The sequence below is a fragment of the Lipophrys pholis genome (assembly GCF_963383615.2).
Source record: "Lipophrys pholis genome assembly, chromosome: 13".
Lineage (NCBI taxonomy): Eukaryota > Metazoa > Chordata > Actinopteri > Blenniiformes > Blenniidae > Lipophrys > Lipophrys pholis.
In genome coordinates this window covers 3,420,052-3,446,207 of record NC_137632.1, presented here as the reverse complement: position 1 = coordinate 3,446,207, position 26,156 = coordinate 3,420,052, and the positions used below count along the sequence as shown (strand labels likewise).

General features: G+C 44.1%; 1 protein-coding gene across 2 annotated transcripts; it reads left to right on the top strand.

The window, feature by feature from the left end:
- The first annotated feature begins 8,748 nt into the window (after positions 1–8,748).
- LOC308119050 (uncharacterized protein) lies at positions 8,749–18,914 on the top strand. Of its 2 annotated transcripts, XM_080478871.1 has the most exons (10): positions 8,749–9,028; positions 13,994–14,093; positions 14,193–14,653; positions 15,042–15,135; positions 15,598–15,665; positions 15,758–15,937; positions 16,034–16,177; positions 16,261–16,323; positions 16,435–16,503; positions 16,603–18,914. In XM_080478871.1, exons 4-7 carry the CDS (start codon positions 15,132–15,134, stop codon positions 16,055–16,057), a joined length of 276 nt encoding a protein of 91 aa, XP_080334997.1. In that variant the 5' UTR covers positions 8,749–9,028; positions 13,994–14,093; positions 14,193–14,653; positions 15,042–15,131; the 3' UTR covers positions 16,058–16,177; positions 16,261–16,323; positions 16,435–16,503; positions 16,603–18,914. The 2 variants fall into 2 exon arrangements, with proteins under 2 accessions (XP_080334997.1, XP_080334996.1); XM_080478870.1 differs by lacking the exons at positions 8,749–9,028; positions 13,994–14,093; positions 14,193–14,653 and having other exon boundaries at positions 15,099–15,135.
- Positions 18,915–26,156: the final 7,242 nt, after the last annotated feature.

The following is a 26,156-nucleotide window of genomic DNA, read 5'->3' as shown; positions in this document are numbered from 1 at the left end:
TTGAACGTACCCACTGATAGTTAAGTAAGTGACGTTAAATGTATCATCCATATCAACACGAGTCATTAAAAAACAAAGGAAAGCTTCATATTCTGAGCATTATATCTCACAGTTGTACATGTACTAACCCTCTGCATTACCTCAGTAAACACCACTGACACATTTTTATATGGTCCAGTAAACCTCTGAGGACCTGCAGAAGCGTCAGGGAGGCTGTTTTCCACAGCTGGGAATATTGTTGCCCAACACAGAGCACATCCGGATCCAGATACAGTGGATGAGCTTGTGTCCCAGTGTCTTGGTACAGTTACCAAGAAAAAAGATGGAGTAAAATTGCACATATTATTGCACGCAGCGTAGAGGATGATCAGACAGGAACCGACACGGCCCAACAGTCCCCAGCATCTAGCGTTGCCTTCATTTCAAGGCTTTCAATAAAAGTCTTGTATGATGTCTAGTAGTGCCACAAGCATTGCCATATAGTTCACTATGCTGATACCATGTTCCCTTATAAATATAATATATATAATAAAATCATCAGCATTTACTTGTCTGTCTGTCTGTTAGCAAGATTCTGTCAAAACTACTTCACGGATTTTGATGTAAATTTCACCACAAATAGATATTTGGCCATGAAAGATTCCATTAAGTTTTGGAGATGATCCAGAAACATTTTTTTTTATTATTTCTGAGTCCAAGTCAACTGGTGGATCTCCGAAATCTCTGATTGCTCTTTTTGCCTTGAGCCTTGAGCAGCCAGAACAGGTACACCAGTGTGAAGAGCCTGAACTGGAAGAGAGCCTTGAGCAGCCAGAACGAGTACAGCAGCATGAGGAGGTACAGCTGCATGACCAGCCTGAACAGGGAGAGAATTCTCAGCATCAACAGACATCAGAACAGCCTGAACGGCAACAGGAGCCTGAGAAGAAACCACTGAAGGTCCTGAACGTGTCAGTGAACAACGATGTTCAGCTGAATAAATGTGTGACTGCTTGGAGGCCCGGCTTTCTGAGAAGGAGCACTGTAAAGGATCCTGAGGCACAGGAAACAGAGGTATAGACAAACACACTACCTACACTACACTAATATTCCTAAATAAACTCTGTTTAATTAAAGAGCTTCAAGCGTACATAGACTCTAACAGAATCCATCATAACTTAATTCTGCATAGATTATAGGAGCAAAACGAGTCGCTCTGAATGAAAAAATGACATGAAGATATTTTTGAGTGGTTCATCAACAATGACCCAGAAAGATTGACTGAGACTGTTTACTTGTTCACAGAAATGACATGACCAGGAGTAACAAGATAATTGTAATAATCGGTTCTTACAAGCTTACAAGCACTTCAGAAATGTCATTAGTTCAGTTCAGTTCAGTTAATGATCGGATTTGTTTGCATGTGTGCATGTAAATGGGACAATGGATTGATGATCTTAGTGATTAACCACATCTTCTAATCGGTTCCCTCCAGGAGCTGTTGAGGAAATTCCAGAGTATCCTCAACAAGCTCACTCTGGAAAAGTTTGACCGGCTGATAAAGCAAGTGACTGAGCTGCCAATCGACACTGAGGAGCGGCTCAGAGGTGTCGTTGACCTCATCTATGAGAAGGCTATCGATGGGCTCAACTTTGTCACAACTTACGGGAAGATGTGCCGCTGCCTTGCAACTGTAAGTGTCCTTTATTATTTATTAGAATATAGATAAACATCAGAGTGGACATTTTAAAACAAAGGACATTGACTTATCATTGTAAATGTGTTTGCTCGGAAGATGTTGGTGGAATTCCTGAGTCCAAACTGAATGCAATCTGCCATCGGTGTGTCTTTCTTGACTTTAATCTATCGGATATGCAGCTAGCAACTGCTGAATAATGACTAGCTAACAAAGTTCCAGATTTCGATTAAGCTGCTCTGGTGACAGAAAAGGAATTGATGAAATGCACATGGTTGGTCTGCTCACTTTTTTGTCTTATATGGAAGAAAAAAAATGTTTTAAACCAGTTGTCTTGGGCAAGCTGGAATAAAATGAGTGCTTTAAGATATTTGTTAAACTGAGAGGATAAACCAAATTAATCGACAATGAAAAAAATGAAAGTCTGATTTGTTTTAATCTTTTGTTTTGGAAACCCATTAATTTAGTAATATAGTTACTGTTGGGATTAGACTTCTCTTAGTGAAACATGAAGTAATTATCTACCACTGTGAATGATCCTGTCAGAAAAACTGTTGTCTTAAGAGTACCGAGAAATAGTATGAAGGAAAAAATATCTTCTTCTAAAAAAGAAGATGGATGAATGTAGAAATGTCTGCTTTGTGCCACATTGTGGAGCGTTTGTAGTGGTTTGCTTCTTCTCCTAACCTCAACCTGTCTGTGCTTCACAGTTGAAGGTGCAGATGCCCGGCAAACCCAACAGCACCGTCAGCTTTCAGAAGCTGCTTTTGAACTGCTGCCAGAAAGAGTTCGACAAAGACAGAGTGGATGATGCAACGTTTGAGAGGAAGCAGAAGGAAGTAGACTCTGCTGCATCGGTATGCATTGATTACAATTCTTGCAAAAATATGTCTGAATACCTCACCGTAGCTGATATTCATATTTGCTATTTGCACATTGCTAATCTTTGTTCGTCTTGTTTTCTCTAGTCGACGGAGCGTCGACGGCTTCAGGAAGAGCTAGAAGAAGCCAAGCGCAAGGCCCAAAGGCGCTCCATTGGAAACATCAAATTCATTGGCGAGCTGTACAATCTGAAGATGCTGACCGGCTCCATCATGCATGAGTGTGTTGTGAAGCTTCTCAACATCAACAGTGAAGAGTCACTGGAGTGCTTATGTAGGCTGCTCACCACCTCCGGCCAGGCTCTCGACCTGACGAAGTCCAAGGTGAGACTGATAAAGCCGATAATGTTTGCGCAGAAATTACTGGTTTGATATTTGAGAAAAATACACTTATTAGCTCTCTTATTGAAAATTACAAAAATATATTTATGTTGGATTCAAACTTGCATGAAGTGAATGATAGTCCAGCACAAAAAGGGGGATATCTTAGCTTATCTGCAGGAAGTGAGAATGCACAAACAACCAAATGCATGAAGGTTTCCTTTTGGGAATTTGTCCTAAACCAGCTGTACTGTACTGCTGAGATGCTTTGAGAGACACAACTGACCCAAAGACCTTCATGCTACATTTGTACTGTACTGCAGTCGCTTTCACAACAACAAACAGGGAAATGCTATGAATCAAACCAATCGTGTGAAATAAGTTGTAAATCCTCCAAAACTGCTATTTATTGTTATGAAACAGAGAAACAAAAATATAGCACTGTGTCACCTTCTCCATGTTTATTCCATCAGTCTCGAATGGACCAACATTTCACACAAATAGGTTTGGAGGTTTTCAGCCCTCAAAACACTGATACAACTGCATGGACAAGTTAGTTTAATAGAGACATTTGGCTGTCAAATACCTCAGCCCCCCCCCCCCCCCCCCCCCCCACCCCACCCCTTCCCAGACACAAGCTTTTTATTTCAAAGACACTGTCTTGTACAGGATGCAATAAAGCTCAGAGTAGAGCTCCGCTCGGCTGCACTCATGTCAAATATGAATTTTAAATGAGCAAAGAGACTCAAGAGATCCACTTTGTTTGAAAACAAAACCTCCACGTTGAGCATTGTGCAGGTGATAGATTGTCATATAAGTTGAAAGTGATTTTCTGGTAACAGATGTGCATCTCAACAGTGAACTTTTATCGATAATATCCTTTTTTTTTTAAATTCTCTGTGCTGTTTGTGAATTAGTGAAACAAAAAAAACCTGAAGAATATGCTTTGGTCATGAAATTGCAGAATGAATAATGAAATACATTTGTTTTTCTCAGAACAACTGGGTCCCAAGGAGAGCCATCCAGGGCCCAAAGACCATCAGTCAGCTCCACGTGGAGGCTGAAATGGAACATGTTGAAGAGCAGAGGAAAGTTCTTCAGCATATGGACTTCAGGAGACAGACAGGTGAGACCCACGGTCCAAATCCTCTTTAAGTCTTAGAATGACATCGGCACAACAACAGTGACTCACGAAGCCTGCATACAGGCAGTCTTCCTGTCCCTTGGCCTGCATGCTATTGTGCCCAACAGCAGACAGGAAGAGACCTTACTTCCATCCGTCTTTTAGCTGACTTATAATATGGTGTCATGTATAGCAGAAATGGTAAAACATGAATAATTCATTATAATATGAAAAACTGTAACAGTTACGCTTACAGGTAGAAACTGTAACAAGACGTACAACCAAACTTAGTAAAATATTCAGACACACAATATTTTAAACTAGAGACACTTTTCGACAAGCTGAAATTCAGGACCAAGCCTGGATTTGGGGAAATACACTTTGAATAGAATGTTGCTGGACCTCTGACGCCTGTGTGAAATTATTGAAAAACTGTATAACATTGGACCTTTGATAAGTACACTTCTGTGGTTGTGTGTTCCCTCCTAGATCTTCGCAGCCAGAGAGAGCTGGACTATCAGCCAGAAGAAACTGTGCCTGAGACAACTAACAGAGATGCCATTGACCCCAGCAAGATCCTAAAGTTCTTGAAGGTGAGACTCTCTACAGTCAGGGCTGAGCTTCACCTCTCAGTAACATCACCAGCAGCTGGATGGAAACTCTAAACTTCCTGCTGTTTTAACACAGGCTCCAGTAGATGAGGAGATCCAGCTGCATATGCCGGGTCACAATGCCTGGAAGCATGGCGGCAGAGGGTGGGGAAAATCCAGTGACTCAGGTAAGATCTCCTCCTGAGCTGCAACTTCAATACATGGGAATGTCCATTGGGCAAAAAGCCGCCAAATCTGGCAACACTGATCTTCTTGCCGACATTGGCTGGAAGTAGACACAGAAACAGCATATTCTCATGGCTGAAATTCAGGACAAGTCTGGGTTTGGGAAAATACACTTTGAATACAATGTTGTTGGACTTCTCACACCTGTGTGAAATTGTTGAAAAACTGCTTAACATTTGACCTTTAAAAAGTACATTTCTCATTGGGTGGTGGTGTGTTCCAGGTATCCTCTTATGTCCTCAAGTGCAGCGAGAGCAGCGACTGCAGAGCATGCAGGAAGCTCCTCAAACAGAGAAGAAGATCCAGCCGAGCCCTCAAAATAACACCAAACAGAAGAAAGGCTGCAGAGGATGGAGAAGAGCACAGTGCTAATTCCTCCCATAGGGCTTTTCCACCAAAAAGAACCAGGAGCTCGTTCAGGGCCAGTGCCAGAGCCAGTTCTTAAATTAGCACTGCCATAGAACCGGTTCTTTTCCCACCGTTAACGGAGCCAAGTGAGAGCCACGTCATTGTGTCACTCCAAAACGTTGTACGTCACTGATTTCACCAATGTAGCCCTGACAGCGCTCATACAAGAACCAGGAGACGGACTGTAACATCGGTTTAGTCCGGATTGCTCCATCTAGTTTGGCCTGAACCTTGGGTGCAGACCACCTTCATACTCCATAAGAACAAGACGAAAGTTTGGCAGTGCAGGTCCTGCCGAACAAAATGACGTAATTTCCTTTGGCCAGCTCCCTCTGGCCGAAGAAATTTGTTTCGGCTGTGCCAACCGCCCTGGTCGAACCATGTAGGAGCCGCACTGCCGAAACCTCTGCACTGCTGTGTGCTGCGCATGCGTGTTCCAGTTCGCTCATGACTATCAGTCATATTTTAATCATATTTGGCTTGTAACATCGCTTCTGTACGAGCCCCGCAGCTCGTTAAAAAGTCAGAGTGCGGGCTTTTACATGATGCACCTGAACGCATCACGAACAGCTGTCAGCTCCTGTAGTTAATACCGGACTAACATCGCGCTCTGACAAAAACTCTCTTTTATTACTGAAACAGTTCAGAGAAATGTATTTCTGAAAGCACTGGAGGCGAGAAATAAACTGTGCAGTTAAAAAGTTTAAACGCCGCATCACAGACATGTGGCTGCTGCGAGGGGGCGTGGCCTGTGAGTTCGGAAGCTTCTTATCGGAGTATGAACAGTCCTGCCGAAAAAGCTTTTTTTTCGGCAGCTGGCTGACGTCACTGCCGAGTTTTCTTCTTGTTCTTATGGGTTCAAAAAGGGAGTATGTATTCCGGTCCCACCCAGTGGACAAACCACACACACACACACACACACACACACACACACACACACACACACACACACACACACACTTCCACTCCTCACGAAAGGTGCTTCTGAAGTTGCTTGTTCTCTATCATCATTTGCTCAAACTTTAAAATTCATGTTCCTGCTTCACGTTACTGTCTAGATCAGGGGTGTCAAACTCAGATCCTCGTGGGCCGCAGCCCTGCACGTTTTCAATGTCTCCCTCCCCTGAATGTCCTGATGGTTCATCATCACATTCAGCACAAAGCCAGATAACGAGCTGCTCATTGCAATCAGCTGTGTTGAAGCTGGGAGACATGCAAAACGTGCAGGGCTGCGGCCCTCGAGGCCTGGAGTTCGACACATGTGGTCTAGATAGAGCTGCTCAGGGTGGTTAATCTAAGAAATCATTTTACTGTCTAGATAGAGCAGCTCAGGCTGGTTTAATCCAAAAACAGTTGGAAAATATTTGGATCAGTGTGATAACTGCAAATAATATATGTAGCACAACAAGGATATTGTATGTTATCCCCCTCCCCCCTCCCCCCTCCTCCCTCAACCTTTTTCTCTTTTCTCCTCTCTCTCTCTTTGAGCGTTCCCCCCCGGTCGTGTACGGCAGCCATGCCATCTTCTGACGGAGAAGGCAACAGGAGGAGACTCCAGGTCTCTCCCTGTTGCAAGACCAAAATCTGTTCTGACTCCGAAGGCTCTCAATCACATCATATTGTTGGCCCAAGCTGCCGAACAGGACAAGGGGAAAAAAAAAAAAAAAAAAGGGAGTACGTAGGGGCCTTTAATTGGAAATGTGCGGGGAGACACACACGGACGTCAGACACACAATGTGACAAGCATACACATACACAAGACTAAAGGAAAAGTCACACTCCATAAGAACAAGAAGAAAGTTCGGCACTGCAGGGTCCTGCCGGACAAAATGACATCCTTTTCTTCAGCCAGCTCTCTCTGGCATAATATATATATTATGGGTGGGAAATTATCTGATTAACTTGGGGCTTTGTAATTAATTAATGGAAATTAATTACATTTTAAGTGTATAACAATATTTGCCCTAAAAACCAATACTTCTCAATCTAAATGGATTTTAGTGGATGAATAATAAATACAGCCAAAATACAGTAAACTCAAACAATTTTAATGTCACAACTGTGAAAAAACTAATTAAAAGTTACCCTGGCCCACTTAAGTGTTATCCAAAATTAAACAAATCTAAGTCAGAAACATGCGGGTCAAGGCAGACAGCTGTGGGTCTGTTTTGTCTGTTTTGCTGATGGTGGATTCAGCTTTGTACAAAGTCAGGGTCCTGTTACACAGGGCTTCCTCATCTGAATCAGAGTCTGAAGACAAGGAAGAGAAAAGGAAGCTCTTTGTCCTTGCTGGCTCCTGTGTGGTGGTGTTATCTTTACAATGTTCCTGCAGCAGAGCCTCAAGGCTGGTCCAAACCTCTTCTTGCTCTCCCCTTGAAGAACACTTTAAATCCTTAAAGTGTGGGTCGAGCACATCTTGAGCCATTCACGGTTGAGTGTAGCAACACGTTGGGAAAAGTCCTTTGCGAAAGCAGTCTTGAATTTCACCATGTAGGCTGTGTCCTCATCAGAGGCCTCCAAGGTGTGGAACAGGTGGCGGAGAGCAGGTAAAACCACTGAACATGAGACATATGTCTCACCTCCAAGGAGCTCAGTCACAAATCTGCAGAAGACAGTGCAGGCAAAAAAATTTTTATCTACAAAATAACAGTCAATTATAGAGAAACAGTATCAATAAATCCCATCAAATTAGTTTTTATTTACCTGCATGTCTCAAGGAGAGTTGCCAGCTTTTGGAGTTGATGGTGTCAACATGACCAGCTTGTGCTTCTGTCAGTCAAAAGCAGCCTGATTCTTCAGTAGCCGAGTATCACTTAAAGCGTTGAATTCCACCTTGTGGAAACATCCTGTATAAGTGGCTCTTGTTTTTGCCCCAGTCTTGTTTGTTCCTGCTGTAGTTCCTCTGTATCAGCAGGGCTGTGTTTATAGTGACCCACTATCTTGTGACATTTTGCTAATGTCTCACTAAACCCACTATCAGCAAGGCTAACAGTGATGGTTCTCTGTACGATGTGAGCAACACAAGGCATGTGCACTGTCTTTTTCAATTGTGGTGACCTTTTGTTGAATTCCCCATTCCTCTGCCACAGACGGAAACTGTTTTCAGCATAGTGTCTGATGTGTGTCTTCTGCACAGTCAGGACAACATGAAAACATTCTTCCTATACTGGTGTACATAAGGGCTCTCTGTCTCTGTCTGTCTGTCTCTCTCTCTCTCTGTCTCTCTCTCTCTCTCTCTCTCTCTGTCTCTCTCTCTCTCTCTCTCTCGCTAAATGTAGACATTTATTAATTTGCCATATGATTTATCAAGTCTCTGTAAAAATAACTTAATACAAAGCATTTGAGCATTTTTTGTGTGAAAAGTCAGGGAGTAATGATTATTCCAGGCGGAATACACCTTCCACATTAGAAATCAATGCATCTGAGTCGAGGGTTAACCCTCCCAAGATGGCGTCTGCAGTGCCAGTCAACGAGGCGGAACCGGATGTCGCATAATGCCAAAACGAACGTGTCCGGACGTGACTTTGTTTACAAGCGCTTTCGCCTCGATCTGCGGCTGAAAATGAATCCAAAGCATGCGTAGACAGTTTAGTTTTTTGTTTCTGAAAAACGCAGACATTGGCTCCAGGTGAGTGAAACAGCAGTCTGGCGGACGAGGGACTGAAATACTCCCACGCTGCTCTGGTCGGTACTCAGTCCGCGTGAAGGCAGACGGTAGACACCGCATCCCGGAGGAGACTCAACCACAGGGTGGCAGACGACCAACAGAACTGGACACCAGGAGGTAAGAAACTGCTAGAGAATAATAAATTAAAGATAAACGTTGTGCTGTAATTATTAATAACCCACCGTGAGCCATTGTAAAATAACAAATATTGATTATCACCACTGATTGTTTATCCACTTGAGAGGATCATGAATGCATGTTTTACCAGTTTATTAAAGGTAATTCAGGTATTTTGTGATCATAAAAACCATTAGAGGGAAATTCATGTTAGATGTGATGAACATTATAATTCATATTTTGCAGATTGTTGGGGTTTATGATTGGTTATTAGCATATAATTACTGTAAGTAATAGATTACTAAAAGTAATAAATCACTGGAAGTAATTTATGAAAAATTGAAATTATTAATGGAAGTAAACGGTCATTTACTCATTAACAACTCCTAAAGTAATTGAATAATTACTTTAAAAACAAAAAAAATGAAAAATTATCAAAAATAATTTTTAATAAAATTTTTTTATTAATTTGCATAAATTTCTTATTTATGTATTAATAATAAATCGGGGCACCACCAGATAAACTGGAAATAGCTAATACCAAAATATCAGTCTCGTTTGTAAAAAGTTTATTTAAGTTAGTTAATATGTCTGCATAAAATATAACAATCTTAAATAGATTGGAAGGTGTGAGATCCGAGCACAGACTGTTACAAACCAGTGAATTGTCAACAATAAATACACAATAATCACCAAGAAGCGTACAATTCAGCTAACAGGCGTTTATTAATAAAAATGTATTAATTCATAAATAATTTGGAAATCATATCATAAATCAACACATTCAAATAGCAAACGACATCTAACACGGAGATCTAATCTATTAAACAGCAAACACTATGTACAAAGAGTGTATGTGTGTGTGTGTGCGTGCGTGACGAGGGGGTGTGATGACCTCGAACGTCCACCAGGTGGAGGCAGATGTCGGCGGGTCAATGCGGTGACTGTGACGACCACTAGGGGCGTGCGGCGGCGCGCAGAGGGAGAGCGCAATAACCTGATGTGTCCACCCGGTGGATGTCAGGAGGGATTGCGATGACCCACGCGACCACTAGGGGCGTTTGACTCGCTCTTTCTGGGGACGCGGCGGTTGCTTAGCGGCCAGATAAACAAGACGTCCGTCGAGCGCGCGTGCGCGAGGGCGGTCTCGGAGCGAGTTAGTCTACCGAGGGCGTAACGAACGGGCGGTTCCGTTGGCCCGGTTCTGAGCACCTAAGTGGAGGTCGGGACCGGCAGTCAGGGCTCTTGTGATCACGGCAGATCTGCTCTTGCAGCAGCTGACATGTAGGTGTTACATGCAGTGGTGTGTGTGAGACCTTATCTTGATCAGATAAGGAGGGCGCAGGGCTGCGAGGAGATCCGGGTTAGTGAAAGAGGAGGGAGAGATGAGAGAAAATGAATACAAGAGAAAGACAGAGAATTCTGCGTGGCTTGGTTCTGAACCCTGGTTCCTCCACACAGAGTTCCCAGTGGGCCTGGAGCTCACTCGGACCTCTGATTCTGAGGTGGAAAACCAGCGTTCTGGACTTAGTGCGCGTGAATGCGCATACACAAACAACATGAAAGGCTGCTGCCTTCTGAGCGGCACATGGAAACACATTGCATTTTCAACAGAACATCATTCTAACTATTCTCTGCCCAGACAAACGCTCTCACCCTGATAGTTCTTTGGTTCTGGACAGCACCGTCCATGGTGCTGTTGGTTCTGGGAGGCGGTGGTAACTGGTTGTTACCGGGTCTTAATTTCAGCGTCCTGAAATTCAGAGGCCTGGCTCCAGCTGCGGGAGTGCAACTGAGAGGATGATCTTGGGAGGAGACGACACTGGCTCTGGTCTCCAGAATCTCCCAAAAACAGGAAAAATAGCGGAAAACAGAAGATGTAGTCCAAACTGGGTTCTGCTCGTCCAGCTGGCTGGCGTTGGTGGTTCTTCTGTTCTTTTGCTCTCTTTACCATCCTGAGGCAAGCAGAGACATGTGTCTCCGCGGATGGTCAGTTGAGAATAGCGGTTAGTGTTGTAGAACGTGAGTCTCAGTAACTTGGGTTTGGACCCCTGCTGTGTTCGGGTCGGATTCAAGCGTCCTCATTGGCCACTTCCGGGGTCTGGCTCGCTCCCCTGCTGTTTTATGGCCTATCCATTGTTGTGGTGTTTTCTTTCGGGGGAGCAACCTGGAGAAACAGTTCACTGAATCTACGGAGGAGTTCATGGAATCCTCAGGCCCCAACAAGATGAAACATGATTATTTTAACATTTTGCAATTGCAGATTTCTACATCCCAGAATATCTCTGCTGTATGAGCTGTTGATGTATTGAAAGTCACACAGTGACAAAATGTGTTGTTTTTTATTGTGAATAGGTTGGCTCATCAGTTCACAAGTGTGACGCAGCAGCAGCAGCACAAGCTTCTCTGGGACCAGCAACAAGCAGTGTGGGGATTTCTTTCCTTCCATCACGGCGTTCCACAACACATTGAGTTCATTTGGGATCCATGTTGAAATGTTTGGAAGTATGTTAACTGACCATGATTAAAGTGTTTCATTTATAAAGCTGTTGTCACACTGCAACTTTATTAACCCCTCAAGGGAACGTCGGGATGATGTGAGATGTATTTTTAGACGTTGTCATGTTTCCATATTCGGTCTAAATGCTTCCAGATCCTAGCAAATATTTATGTGAATCATGAAAACTTAATAGAAATGTATGAAACTAACTGTCCAACATGAAAAGAACAGTGATCTACTGTCTGTGTATCTGAGCTTTGTTCAAGCTTCAGCACGTCTTTCAAAATGTGTTTCTTGATGTTTCATGGTAAGAAGAGGAGGTTGTGAGCATGTTTCACTGCTGTTAGCACTAAACTTGTATAAAACACAGTGCTTTAGGTGGAAAGAAATAAGTGGTGGTCCTCCTCTTGGTGACCTGCTGTCAGTCTCTAATACTAAGAAGAACTTTAACATAATATTCAGTGGCGCGTACAGACATTTTGTAAGGGTTTGTTTTTTTTCAAGAAAAGAAACGAGATTTAAACACTGCTTTGGTGGTGGGACGATGGATGGACTGGAGGGAAAGAGAGAGAGAGGGGAAGCATATGAATGTGAATGAAAATACACATACAATGAGATTTTATCTCTGGTCATAAAGTGTTTTCTGATTGTAATTGTGAGGAGAGGAGATTTTCCTCTGAGGAGGGTCTGTCAGCCCCGGACTGCAGACTTCCGTGATGCACCTGAACGCATCACCATGTATTGTCGGCTTGAAGCTCGTTTACCATTAAAACTCCATAAATTTGCCTCATTGTTTAATCCGCTGGGTGTAACGTTGGGTTTTGTGTCTGAGGCCTGAAATGACTGTTGATGCTACGTGCTAATTGCACTAGCCATCAATGTTAGCTTCAGCACTTCCGGGACAAATATAACCTGGCACTTCAAGTTAAACTACGGATGACCCCCGGCGTTTCATTGTACATCTCCAGGGTGCGTGGCTCTGCGCTGTTTATGTTTGGAGATGCTCCACATTGTTTGTTTTAATTGTATTTTACTTTTCGTGCTAGCAAAGAATGCTATCCACAGCCACAGGATACTATACGCGTCAGATCCCACAGCCACTGAGAGCTCCGAACCCGCGAAAATCCTCGGCGTCCTATTGGTTAATACCAGTTCAGCGTCATGACTATAAATACAGATGAACCCGCGACCGTGTCACTCCTCCTCAATTCTGAGCCAGGAGCCCATTGCGTTTCTCGTGAGTCAGAGATTTTTTCAAAATCCACTGCGGTTTTGGGATCTGAGACACTGAAAGTGAAGGACATTGTTGGATAGACATTTTCTGGACGTTTTTTCCACTTTTTGCCCCTTGGATTTTATCTTTTTGGAGCCTTGTCGACGAGAATCAGGGTGAGTTTCTGGCTTGAACCGCAGAGCTAGCTGCATCTCGATCAGTCGTTTAACTTTCTCGATGTGAAAAATTGTTATTTGTAGTTGAACTTGGATTTAAACTTGTTTGTGATGTTGTGGCGAGTGCGGTAAAGTGTGTGTGTGCACATAAACTTCTAGAAGTCTCGAGGCGAGGGTGCGCGCGCACCTCGCAGCAGCAACAAAGCAACTCTTAAGTTTACACAGCTCCTCCATTTTGTCCAAAAGCTGGCCCCCCACGCTCGCAAAATCAGTGAAAATGGTCTCAACCGTTAATGCTGTGTTGATGCTGGTTTGTGCTGAAAGAATGCTAGTTTGTGTTGCTTTGGTTTAAGATATTTAAGCAACGAAGCAACTCTTAAGTTCACACAGCTCCTCCATTTTGTCCAAACGGAACAAAAATTGTCTCATTCATTAGTGCTGAAAGAATAATAGGTTGTGCGCCTTTGGTTTTGTCATTTTTTGTTCATTTACGACCTTGTGGTGGGGGTGGGGGGGCAGCTTCACGTAGGTCCTGCCTGTCTCTTGTGTGTGTGTGTGTGTGTGTTGTCAGATGTCATGATGTAGCTGTGTCTAAGCCAGCAAATATTTAATTAAGATGCTAGTTTGTTAAACAAATTTTTGTTGTTTTCTGTGTGTGTGTGAGAGAGTGACCTTCTAGTTTCTGCTCGTGCCTGTATATGTGCTGGTGTGCACCTGCGTGAAGCTTCACGTAGGTCCTGCCTGTCTCTTGTGTGTGTGTGTGTGTGTGTTGTCAGATGTCATGATGTAGCTGTGTCTAAGCCAGCAAATATTTAATTAAGATGCTAGTTTGTTGTCTTGAGAGGAACATTGTCTGCTTGTACTTATGTGAATGTAGATGGATTTTTAGAGAAGTTCTGTGGCTTTAACACACACGCACACACAGACAGTTTTTTTCCAGCTGTTGCAGCATCAACTGCCTCTAAGTTTGTGTAAAACCATGCGGTTTGTGAGTATGATGGAATCACATTCAGTGGTTTATCTTTGTGGCTTGAGGATGTAGAACTAAACAGTTTTGTTGTTTGATTAAATTGTAGATGCCTCGCCGGAAGACCCACCGTCTGGCTCGAGCCCTCAAGGAGCGGATGGAGAAGGCGGAGTGGAGGGCCGAGCCACCTGTCCCGGACTTCGTTGCTCGTATGTATTGGAGACTTTTGAAATGTTGAGCTGATGCACATAGTATTTAAAGTGTAAGTCTTGTTTTTACATTCTTTGCTTTGAACTTGATCTTGTCAGAACGAGGTACCGGGTATCGTCATCGGGTGTGGAAGTTGCCGGCGTCCGAGCTTACCAAGAAGCCCCGCAAGGTGGTCACCGGTGCCCGGGATCCAGAGAAGAAGTTATGAGTTTTTCTTGTCTGTAGAGACAGTGCCAGTTGTTAGGGGCAGTGACTGATGTCTGTGTTGTAAAACATTGTCTCTGTTTTCCAGACCGTCTTCGGCGATTCCCACCTGAGGGCCATGGTGGATGGGTTCGTGGCCATGCCGGAGGGAGAAGTGAGCTTCTCTTTTCTGTCGGTTCCAGGAGCTGCTGCCGCCGAGCTGAGGACCGAGGTTCTGCACGCTGCCCTCCCCTGGACCCCCGACGTGGTGTGCGTGATGGCCCCGAGCAACAACCTCACGGCGAGCCGGACGATTGGTTAGGCGGCGTTGGACTTCGGTGCTCTCCTGGCGACGGTCTGCAGCCTCTGGCCCAAGGTGTGTTTATTTAGCAGCTGTTGTCGTCGGTGTCTCAGGACCAGACGAGTGTCGTGAGGAGATTGTCCCTCTGGTGCTTCTTTATCTATCTACTGGTATCGGCAACGTTTAATGATAAACTAAAGCAAAATAGTATTGCTGCAGATAATAATTGTGGGGTTTTGTGTGTGTGTTCGATAATCACTGTGAAAGGTGTAGCTTTCTCCAGTGTATTTTATATTCATCATTTTCAAGTGAGGGGCAGTTAAATCCAACAATTGTTTTCTTCTGGCTGTTCCCTTCCAATCCTGGGGGTGTTGATGTGATCATTTAGGGGGCACTATTGTGAAAAGTTTTCATGAAAGGATCAAGAATGAATGACTTTAACACTTTAATGTTGTTTGTCCAGGTTTTCGTGTTCGAGAGCCCTTGACGCTTCAATGTGGAACCTGGGGTCCAAGAGTCGCTGTACCAGGAGTACCACCGTGTCGCAGCACGCATGGGTAAGATTATGACTGCATCTTCACTGCTCTCACGACTCCATCACCTGAGCTTGAATTCAAAGATGCATCATGATTCAGACCTGTTACACCCTCCATTTCTCTGGAACTGCTCCTGGCTAACTTTCCTATGCAGTCACATAAATATGTATTCAGTATTTACAAGAGGAAATGGTAAAATGACATCAATACAGTGCAGAGTACTTCTTAAGAGGAAAAATTAAAGTGTTGACATAAAAATGTAAAGTTTTGATTAGATTGTAAACTGATGTAGTACAAACCTTTAGTTACTGGCTGATACAGAGTACTGATATCAGTACTTAAAGGCCATCAAGCCTAGTTAATACTTCATACACACAAACAATGCATGAAGGGTGTGTGTCGTGAACCACCTCCACCAGCCTTTGTTTTTTTTGTCACTGCATCATGAAAAGATCCAACACCCTGGTATTTTGTGTTTTTCAGGTCTCCCTTACGTGTCTGTGGCACAGCACTTCCCCCTGCGTCGGTTGAAGCTGTGGTGCCCCGACATGGTAAGTACAGCACACTTTGTTGTCGGAGGAGTTTGTCTTCTGCCGTGTCTGATACGCATGTGCCGTGAAATGCCTTTGACTTGTTTCCCAAGGTGCACCTCAGCGACTCCGACGGCATGCCGGTCCTGGTGCAGCTGCTGTGGGACGCGGCGGTCCAGCAGCTGGCATCGCCGCCGGCCAGGGGGTCTCCCAGGTTGGTTGTGATGGGTCACGTGCCGGTGGCCCGTCGCACCGACCCTTGGCAGTGGACGACGGTTGGACATGGGGGCCAGGTAATGCGTTTCTCCTACTCGTTGTGTGATTGGACGTTTGTGCAGTGTTGTTGAGACAAAAAAACAATTTAGTCTGTCTTTTTCTGTTTTTCAAAGGCTGGAACATCTGTGGTGCGATAGTCTGCCATCCCGTCCAACCCGGTGTGGTTCAGCGGGGCTGTGTTGGACACCATGGAGAAGGTCTCACCTTCTGGCTCCGCTGGCCCTACTGAGCCACCAGCTGAGCCACCAGCTGGCCAGGTGAGACACAATGAACACGTAGGCACTGTCGATGACAAAACGGGAAGACGGCTGTTTATAAAGCACTGTTTCTCTTTCTGCAGAGCCCCCGCGGGGTGGGACGGCCGAAAGGTGTTGCCACTGGGCGTACAGGGGGAAAGCTGCAGGTTGGTATTTACATGTGATTGACGTGCCATAGATTTGAGATTGATGTTGATAGAGTTGGAGTGAGGAAATGAATGGGTGCACAGCTCTAAAGAACTTTTGTCCTTTTGTAGGTGCCGGCAACACCTTCACCTGTCCACCTGACCGAGTCTGCTTCCAAGACCAGCCCAGCAGTGAAGCAGGTTCGTCCCAGTTTGATTACACTGTCTCACGTAGCGCACTCGAACAACCTTTTCCTTCAGGTTTCTCTTGCAGTAAAACTTGTCTCATTTTTGTGTCAGGGGGAGGCGACGGCCCAGGAGTCCGGGGAGGTGGCGGTGCCAGAGGTGGTGGAGGACGTTGCTGCTGCATGCCCCACCGTGCTGATGGAGTCCGCCGTCCAGGAGGGAATCCCGACTCTGCCGCGCCAAGCTAAGTCCCATTTTCTTCCCTCCGTTTGTGTCAGTTCAGAGCCAGGCCAGTCGGTTGTTGAGGTTGGAGTCTGCCTCTGCTTCGACGGCCCTGTACAGGGTTGGGCCATGGCCACACCCGTTTGTTTGTTTGTGCCGGACAGTCAAACATTAAGAGGTGTGTTGTTAAAGAATTTGGAAGCAGTAACTTGTAATAGCAGCTGATGTTCAGCAGTACAGACTCACCAGAGGACGGGGATTAGGCTGAAGGTCGTGCGCGGATCACTTCATCAGGGGGACAGGTGCTTTAAGTACGGGGGGTGCAGTGTATGGCCATAGCTGCAGTCAGCTTGTTCAGACACACAATGCACAGCGTGAGATCGGAGCATCTTGTTGTCTCGCAGTGAGGGTTTGTCTCTGGTTAGGTCCTTGAACGAGACACAGATGGCTGTGTTCTACGAGGTGAGGCAGTGGTGTCTGCAAAAGGTGATGGGTCAAAACCCAAAGCCTTTGCATGTATTTGTGACAGGTGGCGCTGGGACGGGGAAAAGTCATTTAATCAGAGCTATTCAGTACGAGGCAGGGAGGCTGTTGTCCACACTTTGTCCTCAACCAGATGATGTTTGTGTTTTGTTAGCGGCCCCTACGGGCATCCCTGCATACAATGCAGCCACAATCCATCATACTCTGAGTATTGGCAAACACTCTAGTTTACCTTACATCCCTTTGGGTGAAGATAGACTAAAGTCTCTGAGAGCTAAATTGAATCACCTCCAAATTCTAATCCTCGACGAAATCAGTATGGTTGATCACAATCTGTTGGCATACATCCATGGGCGCTTGAGGCAGCTCAAGCAGACAGGAGACTTTTCCCCGTTTGGTAACGTTAGCGTCATCACTGTGGGAGAGTTCTATCAGGGAAGCCGCTGTATAGCAGTCAGCCTGGTGTGGACCTGTGAATTAACTTTAGTGTGGTGGATCTGCAGACCGTAGTCAGGCAGAAGGACAGCATGTTTGCAGAGTTACTCAACAGATTGCGAGTGCGTTCCAAGGCCACCCCAATGCTAGAGAGCGACGTTAAACTTTTAAAGGCGCGCGAGACCGGCCAGGAGAGCTCTGCCTTGCATATTTTCCCTACAAACGCACAAGTAAGTGAGCACAATCTCAAGCAGCTGTTTGAGACTTGTCCTGATTATCTCACCATTGAAGCCCAGGACTTCATGAACAGCAGGACAACGGGGAAGTGATGATGGTAATGATGGTAGGGAACCACAGTCGTGTGTCGGACACGTCGTTAATTGAGAGTTTGTGTTTGGCGAGGAATGCGCGCGTCATGCTCTGTAAGAACGTGGAAGATGGCCTGGTCAATGGAGCGTGTGGCACGGTCACTCATATTGAGTTTAGAGAGAACGAAAGGTTTTGTTTGTGCCGGACAGTCAAACATTAAGAGGTGTGTTGTTAAAGAATTTGGAAGCAGTAACTTGTAATAACAGCTGATGTTATGTATGAACACAGTGGGAAGACTTTAACAACTGAGCTGTAAATACTTACAGTACTTTGTGACTGGCCTGCAATGTATAAAGTACTCATGTTCACCTGCCGTTAGTGGGTAATGTTTCTGCCTCTCTCTCTCTCTCTCTCTCTCTCTCTCTCTCTCTCTCTCTCTCTCTCTCTCTCTCTCTCTCTCTCTCTCTCTCTCTCTCTCTCTCTCTCTCTCTCTCTCTCTCCGGTCATCCCACTTTAAAAACAAAAAGCACCAATGATGATGTTCACTGATTCTCTGAGATATGGATGAGATGGAGAAGTGAAACTGAGGTGTCTTTTATTGTTTTTTAAACTCCCCTTCAGCATGTCTTTGTTGCTGACCAGGAAGGTTGTCTCTCTCTCACTGTCTCTGTCTCACTGTCTCTGTCTCTGTCTCTCTCACTGTCTGTGTGTCTGTAATGTGATCATGTGTTTGGAGTTTATTCCAGGTGTGTGTGTTTGTTCTCTCCGAGGTGAAGCTGGTGGTGGTGAAGATGCTGCAGCGTCTCTGCCTCTGAACCTCCCCGTGACGCTGATGTGGAGAGGACACAGCCCCGACTGTTCAGTTATTTCTATCCTCCTTTTCTCTCCTCTGTCCTCTCACCCCTATGTCATTTAAGTTGAATTGATTTATTGTTTTCTTCACAATCCAAGTTTCAAATAAACTGTTAATGTTTCTGAACATTTAGCTTCCTGTTTTTCCTGAGTTTAGAATAGAATGGACGTTATTAAAGTCAAAGTGAAGATTCATGTGGAAACTAAAGTGTAGAATGTTTTAGTGTAAATAACTGTATTGATGGAGGTCCAGCTTCACTGTAGAATGTTTGAACAACATGAACAGCCATATGGAGACATCTGAACTGATCAACAGGGAGTTTCTTCTCGACACATTGACGTCTTTCTACTCTGGTGTGTTGATGTCGCCGAGCCTTCAGCTTCTTCATTCAGTCAAACTGGAAATGAAGCTTCAAGGTGTGTCAGGTGACTTCTGCAGGGAGACTCATCGCTTTGGTTCACTTCCTGTTTCATGGTGAGTGCTCATGGTAGGAGGAGGAAGGCTGAGGTGGAGGATTGACGAGCTCATTTAGCACACATTCCCATGTTTGCTCATAGCACATGTTGGGACATTTGGCATGTTGGCCCATATAGCACACGTTAGCAGGTTAACTCATAGGACCTGTTGCCATATTAGCTCAAAACATGTTTGCACATTTACCTTGTTAGCATGTTTGCTCATGGCTGAATATGGCATGCTGGCTTATTTGGTGCACCTTAACTCACCTCACAGTATGTTGAGACATATAGCACATGTTGGTTTGTTAACTCGCAGCTCAACTGAGCATGCTAGCTTATATAACACTTGAGTGCATGTAACACGTTAGCTCATGGCTCACATTAGCATGTTGGGACAAAGCACACCTTAGAATGTTTGCTCAAAGCTCCAATGCAACAACAGTTTCTAATATTTTTAATGTTTTGATAAACTTTTATTGTGAAAGAAATTGTGGGCTTTCATTTTGAACACCTAGCTAAAAAGTTAATATCAATTATAAAGTCAACATTGTGTGGTGTCATATTTAAATAAGGACTTTAATTTCGAAGGTGTTTGGGGCTTTAATTTGGAAATTTGTTGTCTGAGTGTGTTTGGAACCAGTCAGCCATAAACTTTAGACACTAGGAGGCGCATTTTGACACATGCAGGATTTTGCTCCATCTGACTCAGGGCCTCTGGCCGCTTTAAATATTGATCAGATTTAAATGTTGAAGGTTTTACCACAAAAATGACTTATTTTGAAAAATGGAGGGGAGGGTTTTTTTATTTTGAAAATGGATTTATTTTTGGCACTAAACTGATGTAGCTCATAGCATAGAGGCCACCATCTAACCCCAACCCCAACAAAGCACACTAGCATGTTAGCTCATCCACAAAGCATACAGTACACATGGTAGCTTCAGTATATAGCCCATGATAGCAAGTCAGCTCATAGACAAGCACTGTCACGGTATTGCGCAATCCTGGGTGTGACTGAGATGACACCGACAGAACATTCCGGAAGGTATGACATCATCCTGGGTGTGGGTTTACACAGAGGGGCGTGGCCACCTGCCTTAATTAGTGGCTCCCACAGAGTGTGAGGAGACGGATTTTCTGAAAATATTTTGTTAACAACTCCTCTGAATCCATACTTTTCGGGCATATATCTGGATAAAAATATCATTTCTTGAGAGAAATCCTCTTTCAGTCTGTGTGGGTTTGGAATCCATCACACGTAAACTTTAGACAGTAGGAGTCGCTGTTTGACGCAACCGCACAATTTTGCTCCATCAGACTCAATGATAAATTTAGCTGGAAATCGTGGGTGAAAAACATCTGACAGCATTGTTCTCCCTCGTCAAAAAGGTCATTTTTTATGGAATTCTCCCCACAATTTTTACCTTGTCGTGTTCGTAAGGTTCTTGCGGCGATCGTGATGTGCTCGTTTTGTAGCTTAGAGTGACGGTTTAGCCACAGTCGACATTTGTTCGGACTGTTCTGTCACGGCTGTTTTTGAGGTGAAATTTCTGTTTTCCCATGTATTTGGATAAGAGGAGGGAGGAGGAGGGAGGAGGAGGGAGGAGGCGTGATTCGGCGTTGGAAACTTTGAGGGCTTATAAAAATGAAACCGGAGCAATAATAAAAAATCTGTTCTATGATTTCGTATGATACTATTTTCAAGCCGATGCGACCTTCGCCCTAGGAGGAGATAGCGTGAAGGCCTTTTTGGGTGAAAATCTTATTTTGAAAGGCAAATTGCAAATTTCCTGTTGGATTTAGGTCAAAAGTTAGAGCGCGTGACTTGTAGGTCTCAATGAGACGAACAAATGAGTTTTCGTTTGATCTCTCTACGACATTCCTACGGGCTATGGTGGCCGTTTTGATTTTTCTAGGTGGCGCTAGAGAGCCATTTTGGCACTTTTGGGGTTATTTTTTACATTGTCTTCTAAAGACAGCCCGTCTTCATGAACCTGCCAAATTTGGTGAGTTTTTGTGCGTGTTTAGGGGGTCAAATATGTGGCGGAGCGCAAAAAACTATAGAAAGAAGAAAATATAAAAGTATAATATAAGAATAAGAATAAGAAGAAACGGACGACAAACAATATCAATTTGCACGGTCTTGCAAATTCTCCTCCTGCGGTTTTTGTTCTCAGTTGGGTACGAAACACAATAGGGACCTGGCAACAGCCAAGGCCCCCTGTGGGGGCCTGGTCTTTTCGGCTCAGACTGAAGGGACTCCTCCTCAGACTGGAGGATCCCCTCAGATTGGAGGGACTCCTCCTCAGATTGGAGGGTCTTCTTCTGAGACTGGAGGGTCTTCTTCTGAGACTGGAGGGACTCCTTCTGAGACTGTAGGGACTCCTTCTCCGATTGGAGGGTCTTCTTCTGAGACTGTAGGGACTCCTTCTCAGATTGGAGGGTCTTCTTCTGAGACTGGAGGGACTCCTTCTGAGACTGTAGGGACTCCTCAGACTGGAGGGTCTCCTCCTCAGACTGGAGGGACTCCTCCTCAGATTTGAGGGACTCCTCCTCAGACTGGAGGGTCTCCTCTTCAGACTCGAGGAACTCCTCCTCAGGATCTGAGCCGTTAGAAGGGATGAGGGTCCGGAATTCTGCATAAAGACAGGGAGCACGTTTGTATGCAGTCGGCATTTCACCCAAGAGGATTTTGTCGGCGGATCCACCACCAGTCGCCTTAAAACTGGAGCTGTTCCATCTCTCTTTCCATGGAATGACTTTATTGCACCACCGAGGAGGGAGCCTGCCTTGGAGAGGGCTCAGAAACGACAACTTGTGGTCTCACAGCAAGCTAGCCAGGCTGAAGCTGCTAATGCAGACCACGATTATATGGCTCATCCACCCACAGGTAAATATCTCAGACGGTAAATTGTATAGATTTGTCATATAAGATCAAATATAACTACAATTGCAGGACGTGTTGCAGCACCAGTGTATAGTCTATACCATCTAGTGGAGAGATCAAGTCAATGACAGCTTCATACATACTTGCACCTCTACTCACACAATGTATTGATCCACAAGGAAATAATGTCACAGGGGCTCAATAATTAATACAAATGACAATCAACAAGAATCTTTTAATTTAAGTGTACTTTTGAAAAATAAAGTAATGAAAATACTAGATAAAAATGAATACTAATACATGGCCATTTATAACATTGTCTGCGTGAGTTAATAATTTTATAGTTAGACCTTATTTATATACTAATGTATTTTATTGTATGATATCATTTTATATTTTGGTTTCACAGGTGCACTTGATGATGCTCTTGAATATATCAAGGAGTTGGAAGTCAGGCTGGAGAAAGTGGATTTGTCTCCCACACTTTTTAGTCGGTACTGTGTTTCTGATGAGCAGATCCAGTTCTACACCAAATTCCCATCGGAGGGTGTGTTCCGGATCTTCTGGGAGTCCATTGCACCATCTGCATCCCGCCTCATATACTGGACCAGAGCACAGAAAATTGGAGATGAGGCGTTTGCTGAACCCAGCCCTGCCCGCAGAATGCCTCTGATTGATGAGTTTTTAATGTTCTCGTTCATGGTTGCTGTGGGCATGAAGGAGCAGCTTATTGCTGACATGTTTCATGTGAGCGTTGCTACTGTCAGCCGAGTGACCATCACCTGGGCCAACTACCTTTTTATAGTCTTCTCATCAATCAACATATGGATCAGTCGTGAGAAGGTAAAAGCCAGTATGCCTGACAGAATTCAGATGTCCTCTCCAAACGTACGCGTCATCTTGGACTGCACAGAAGTTGGTCTGGAGGCTGCATCATCCCTGACATTGCAGTCTGAAACGTTCTCCGCCTACAAGAACCGCACCACTCTGAAAGGGCTGATCGGAGTTGCTCCTTGTGGGTTGGTGACATTTATTTCATCTTTGTACACCGGCTGCATCTCTGACAAAGAAATCACTCGGGTCAGTGGAATCCTTCCTCTGCTGGAGCCAGGAGATGAAGTCATGGCAGATAAGGGCTTCCTCATTCAAGACCTCCTTGATGAAGTTGGAGCCAAACTCACCATTCCACCTTTTCGTCACCCTGGTCAGTTCAGCAAGAAAGAGACCGAGGAGACCCAATCAATTGCTCGTCTGCGGATCATTGTGGAGCGAGCAATTGCCAGAGTCAAGTGCTACCACATCTGGGTCTCTCCTGTGCCTCTCACTTTAATAGGAACTGTCAATCAGATCTGGCACAACTGTTGTGTTTTGGCAAATTATCATGGCCCATTTTGTTTGGAAGACTAAATTAATCATTATGTAAATAGTTCTAGTGTTATTAGTTATGTAAGTGTTTTAAGAGTTGTTATTCTTTGAAATGTATTCTTAAATTAAAACACTTGAGCAAAATACTGTACTGTTTTTTTAATCATTTAATTTGTGGATTGATTGAGTTGAATTGCAAGGAAACAAGTTAAATTTACAAGTTCTAGTAAAAACATTTTTAAAACCAGTTACAAAACAGCAATTGAACGAAAATCACATTTTCCCCAAATCAAGCAGGTTCATTTTAATAAAATCAGCACTATTTACACTATTTACAGTGATTCACAGAACTAGAGATTTAATGTTGAAAACACAAAGGGACAAAGGGGTCATTTATACATTTTGTTATGATCATTACTGCAATGAAAGAAAAACATTGATGAAGGTGTTGAAGTAAAACATGTCCAGTTTTGATTTCATCTGGTCAATGAACGATTCATCACGCCACACTCTCTCTACAGTTATGGTTGTGAGTGTGTCAGTGACAAAATCGCACCATTCTAATCCAGTGATTGCCAGCTGACCCTGTACCTGCCAGTAGTATGCGTGTGAACGCCTCAGACTTGCGTGGCCATCCTGAACCTTGAGGTAAGCAACTTGGGACACGTCATTTTTGGTGCTGCTTTTTACCTCAACCTTTTTACCTAGCTTACCTTGATAGCTGTGGATATATTCTTCATGGAAGAACTTATACCTCTTTTTAAGTTTATCTGTTCTTGTATTCGCTGCTGCGATAGCCTCCGCCTCGGCAAACAAAAAAGGTGGCAAGTTCAGGAGCATCGGGGAAAAGATGAGGTCCATTTTCAATGAGACCGGCACAAACAGGAAGTGATCGAGCACCACGAGACGCTACTTCCAGTTGTCGTGAAAAAGGTCCATTGCGCAATCCTGGGTGTGACTGAGGTGACACTGACGGAACATTCTGGAAGGTATGACATCATCCTGGGTGTGGGTTTACACAGCGGGGCGTGGCCACCTGCCTTAATTAGTGGATCCCGACAGAGTGCGAGGCGACAGATTTTCTGAAAATATTTTGGAAACAACTCCTCTGAATCCATACTTTTCAGGCACATATTTGGATAAAAATATCATTTCTTGAGAGAAATCCTCTTTCAGTCTGTGTGGGTTTGGAATCCGTCACACGTAAACTTTAGACAGTAGGAGTCGCTGTTTGACACAGCCGCACGATTTTGCTCCATCAGACTCAATGATAAATTTAGCTGAAAATCGTGGGTGAAAAACATCTGACAGCATTGTTCTCCCTCGTCAAAAAGGTCATTTTTTATGGAATTTTCCCCACAATTTTTACATCGTCGTGTTCGTAAGGTTCTTGCGGCGATTGTGATGTGCTCGTTTTGTGGCTCAGAGTGATGCTTTAGCCACAGTCGACATTTGTTCGGACTGTTCTGTCACGGCTGTTTTTGAGGTGAAATTTCGGTTTTCCCATGTATTTGGATGAGAGGAGGGAGGAGGCGTGCGGAGGCCTGGCCTTTCATGCTGGGGCACTTACTCTAGGGCCCAGGCCTTAGCCTTTATTCTTGGTTGCATACGAAACACAATAGGGACTGAAGGAAAAAACAGTCATTAATGTGTTCTTTTAAATTGATGAGGAAACAAGAGTGGAATCAATCACACAGTTTTATTGATAATTACCTTCAGGCAGAATACATGGAATAAAACGAGATCTCGGGCTCAAGCACCAGTCTGTCCGGGAGGACCAGGCTTCAATGATGATGAGCGCAGAGTACAGGAAAACGTTGGTTTATAAGCATTTCTTTCACCCCTCCCTGCACATATGGTGTGGATGCCACATGTTGTTTTTACCGAAACTGAACACATATCTATTGTTCTGTCCCGAGAAGTTTTGATATCACAATCGTATATTCTTCAGATGGTCTGGATGTCGGCTTTGACATTTATCTCAACCTGGAGTGCAAGGCTTCACACCTTCCCGGCTTTAAGCTAGCGACTCTTGGTTCACTCGCTTCTCCAGCTGGCTTTCCACTAGCGAAGATTCCCTCACTCCCTTCTCCAGCATGGCGTTATCTGCCTGGGAACCAAGGTCAATGGTCTGCTATTCCTAAAACTCAACAGTTCAATTGTTCTGCCATATATATTCTCCCATATATGGTCATGTTATTAACAGTTCTGAGCAGAAGTGAGACAAGCTGGTTATACTGGTATGCGAACTAATGTGTTGATCACTCATAACACCTGTTTCTTCTTTTAGGACCTGGCCTTAGACCAGGCCCCCTCCCTAATTACTAACGGAGGTCCAATGATCCCCAGTCAAAGCCACGAATTCAACTTTCTCCAATGCATTAATTTTTACTTGCTTTTCAGTTTCATATAGAATAAATCTTTATTGCAGACAGAGGTCCATATAAAAAACAACATACAAGTACACAAAAAGAAAAAAAGAGAGAGAGAAGAGGAAAAAATAAAATAAAATAATAATAATTTTATATATATATATATATATATATATATATATATATATAATAAAAATGCAACTATGACACAATTATCATACAAAGAAAAATGCATCTTAAAATGTATACAGACTTTTGTACCGATGTCTGAGTTTAGAGGAAAATC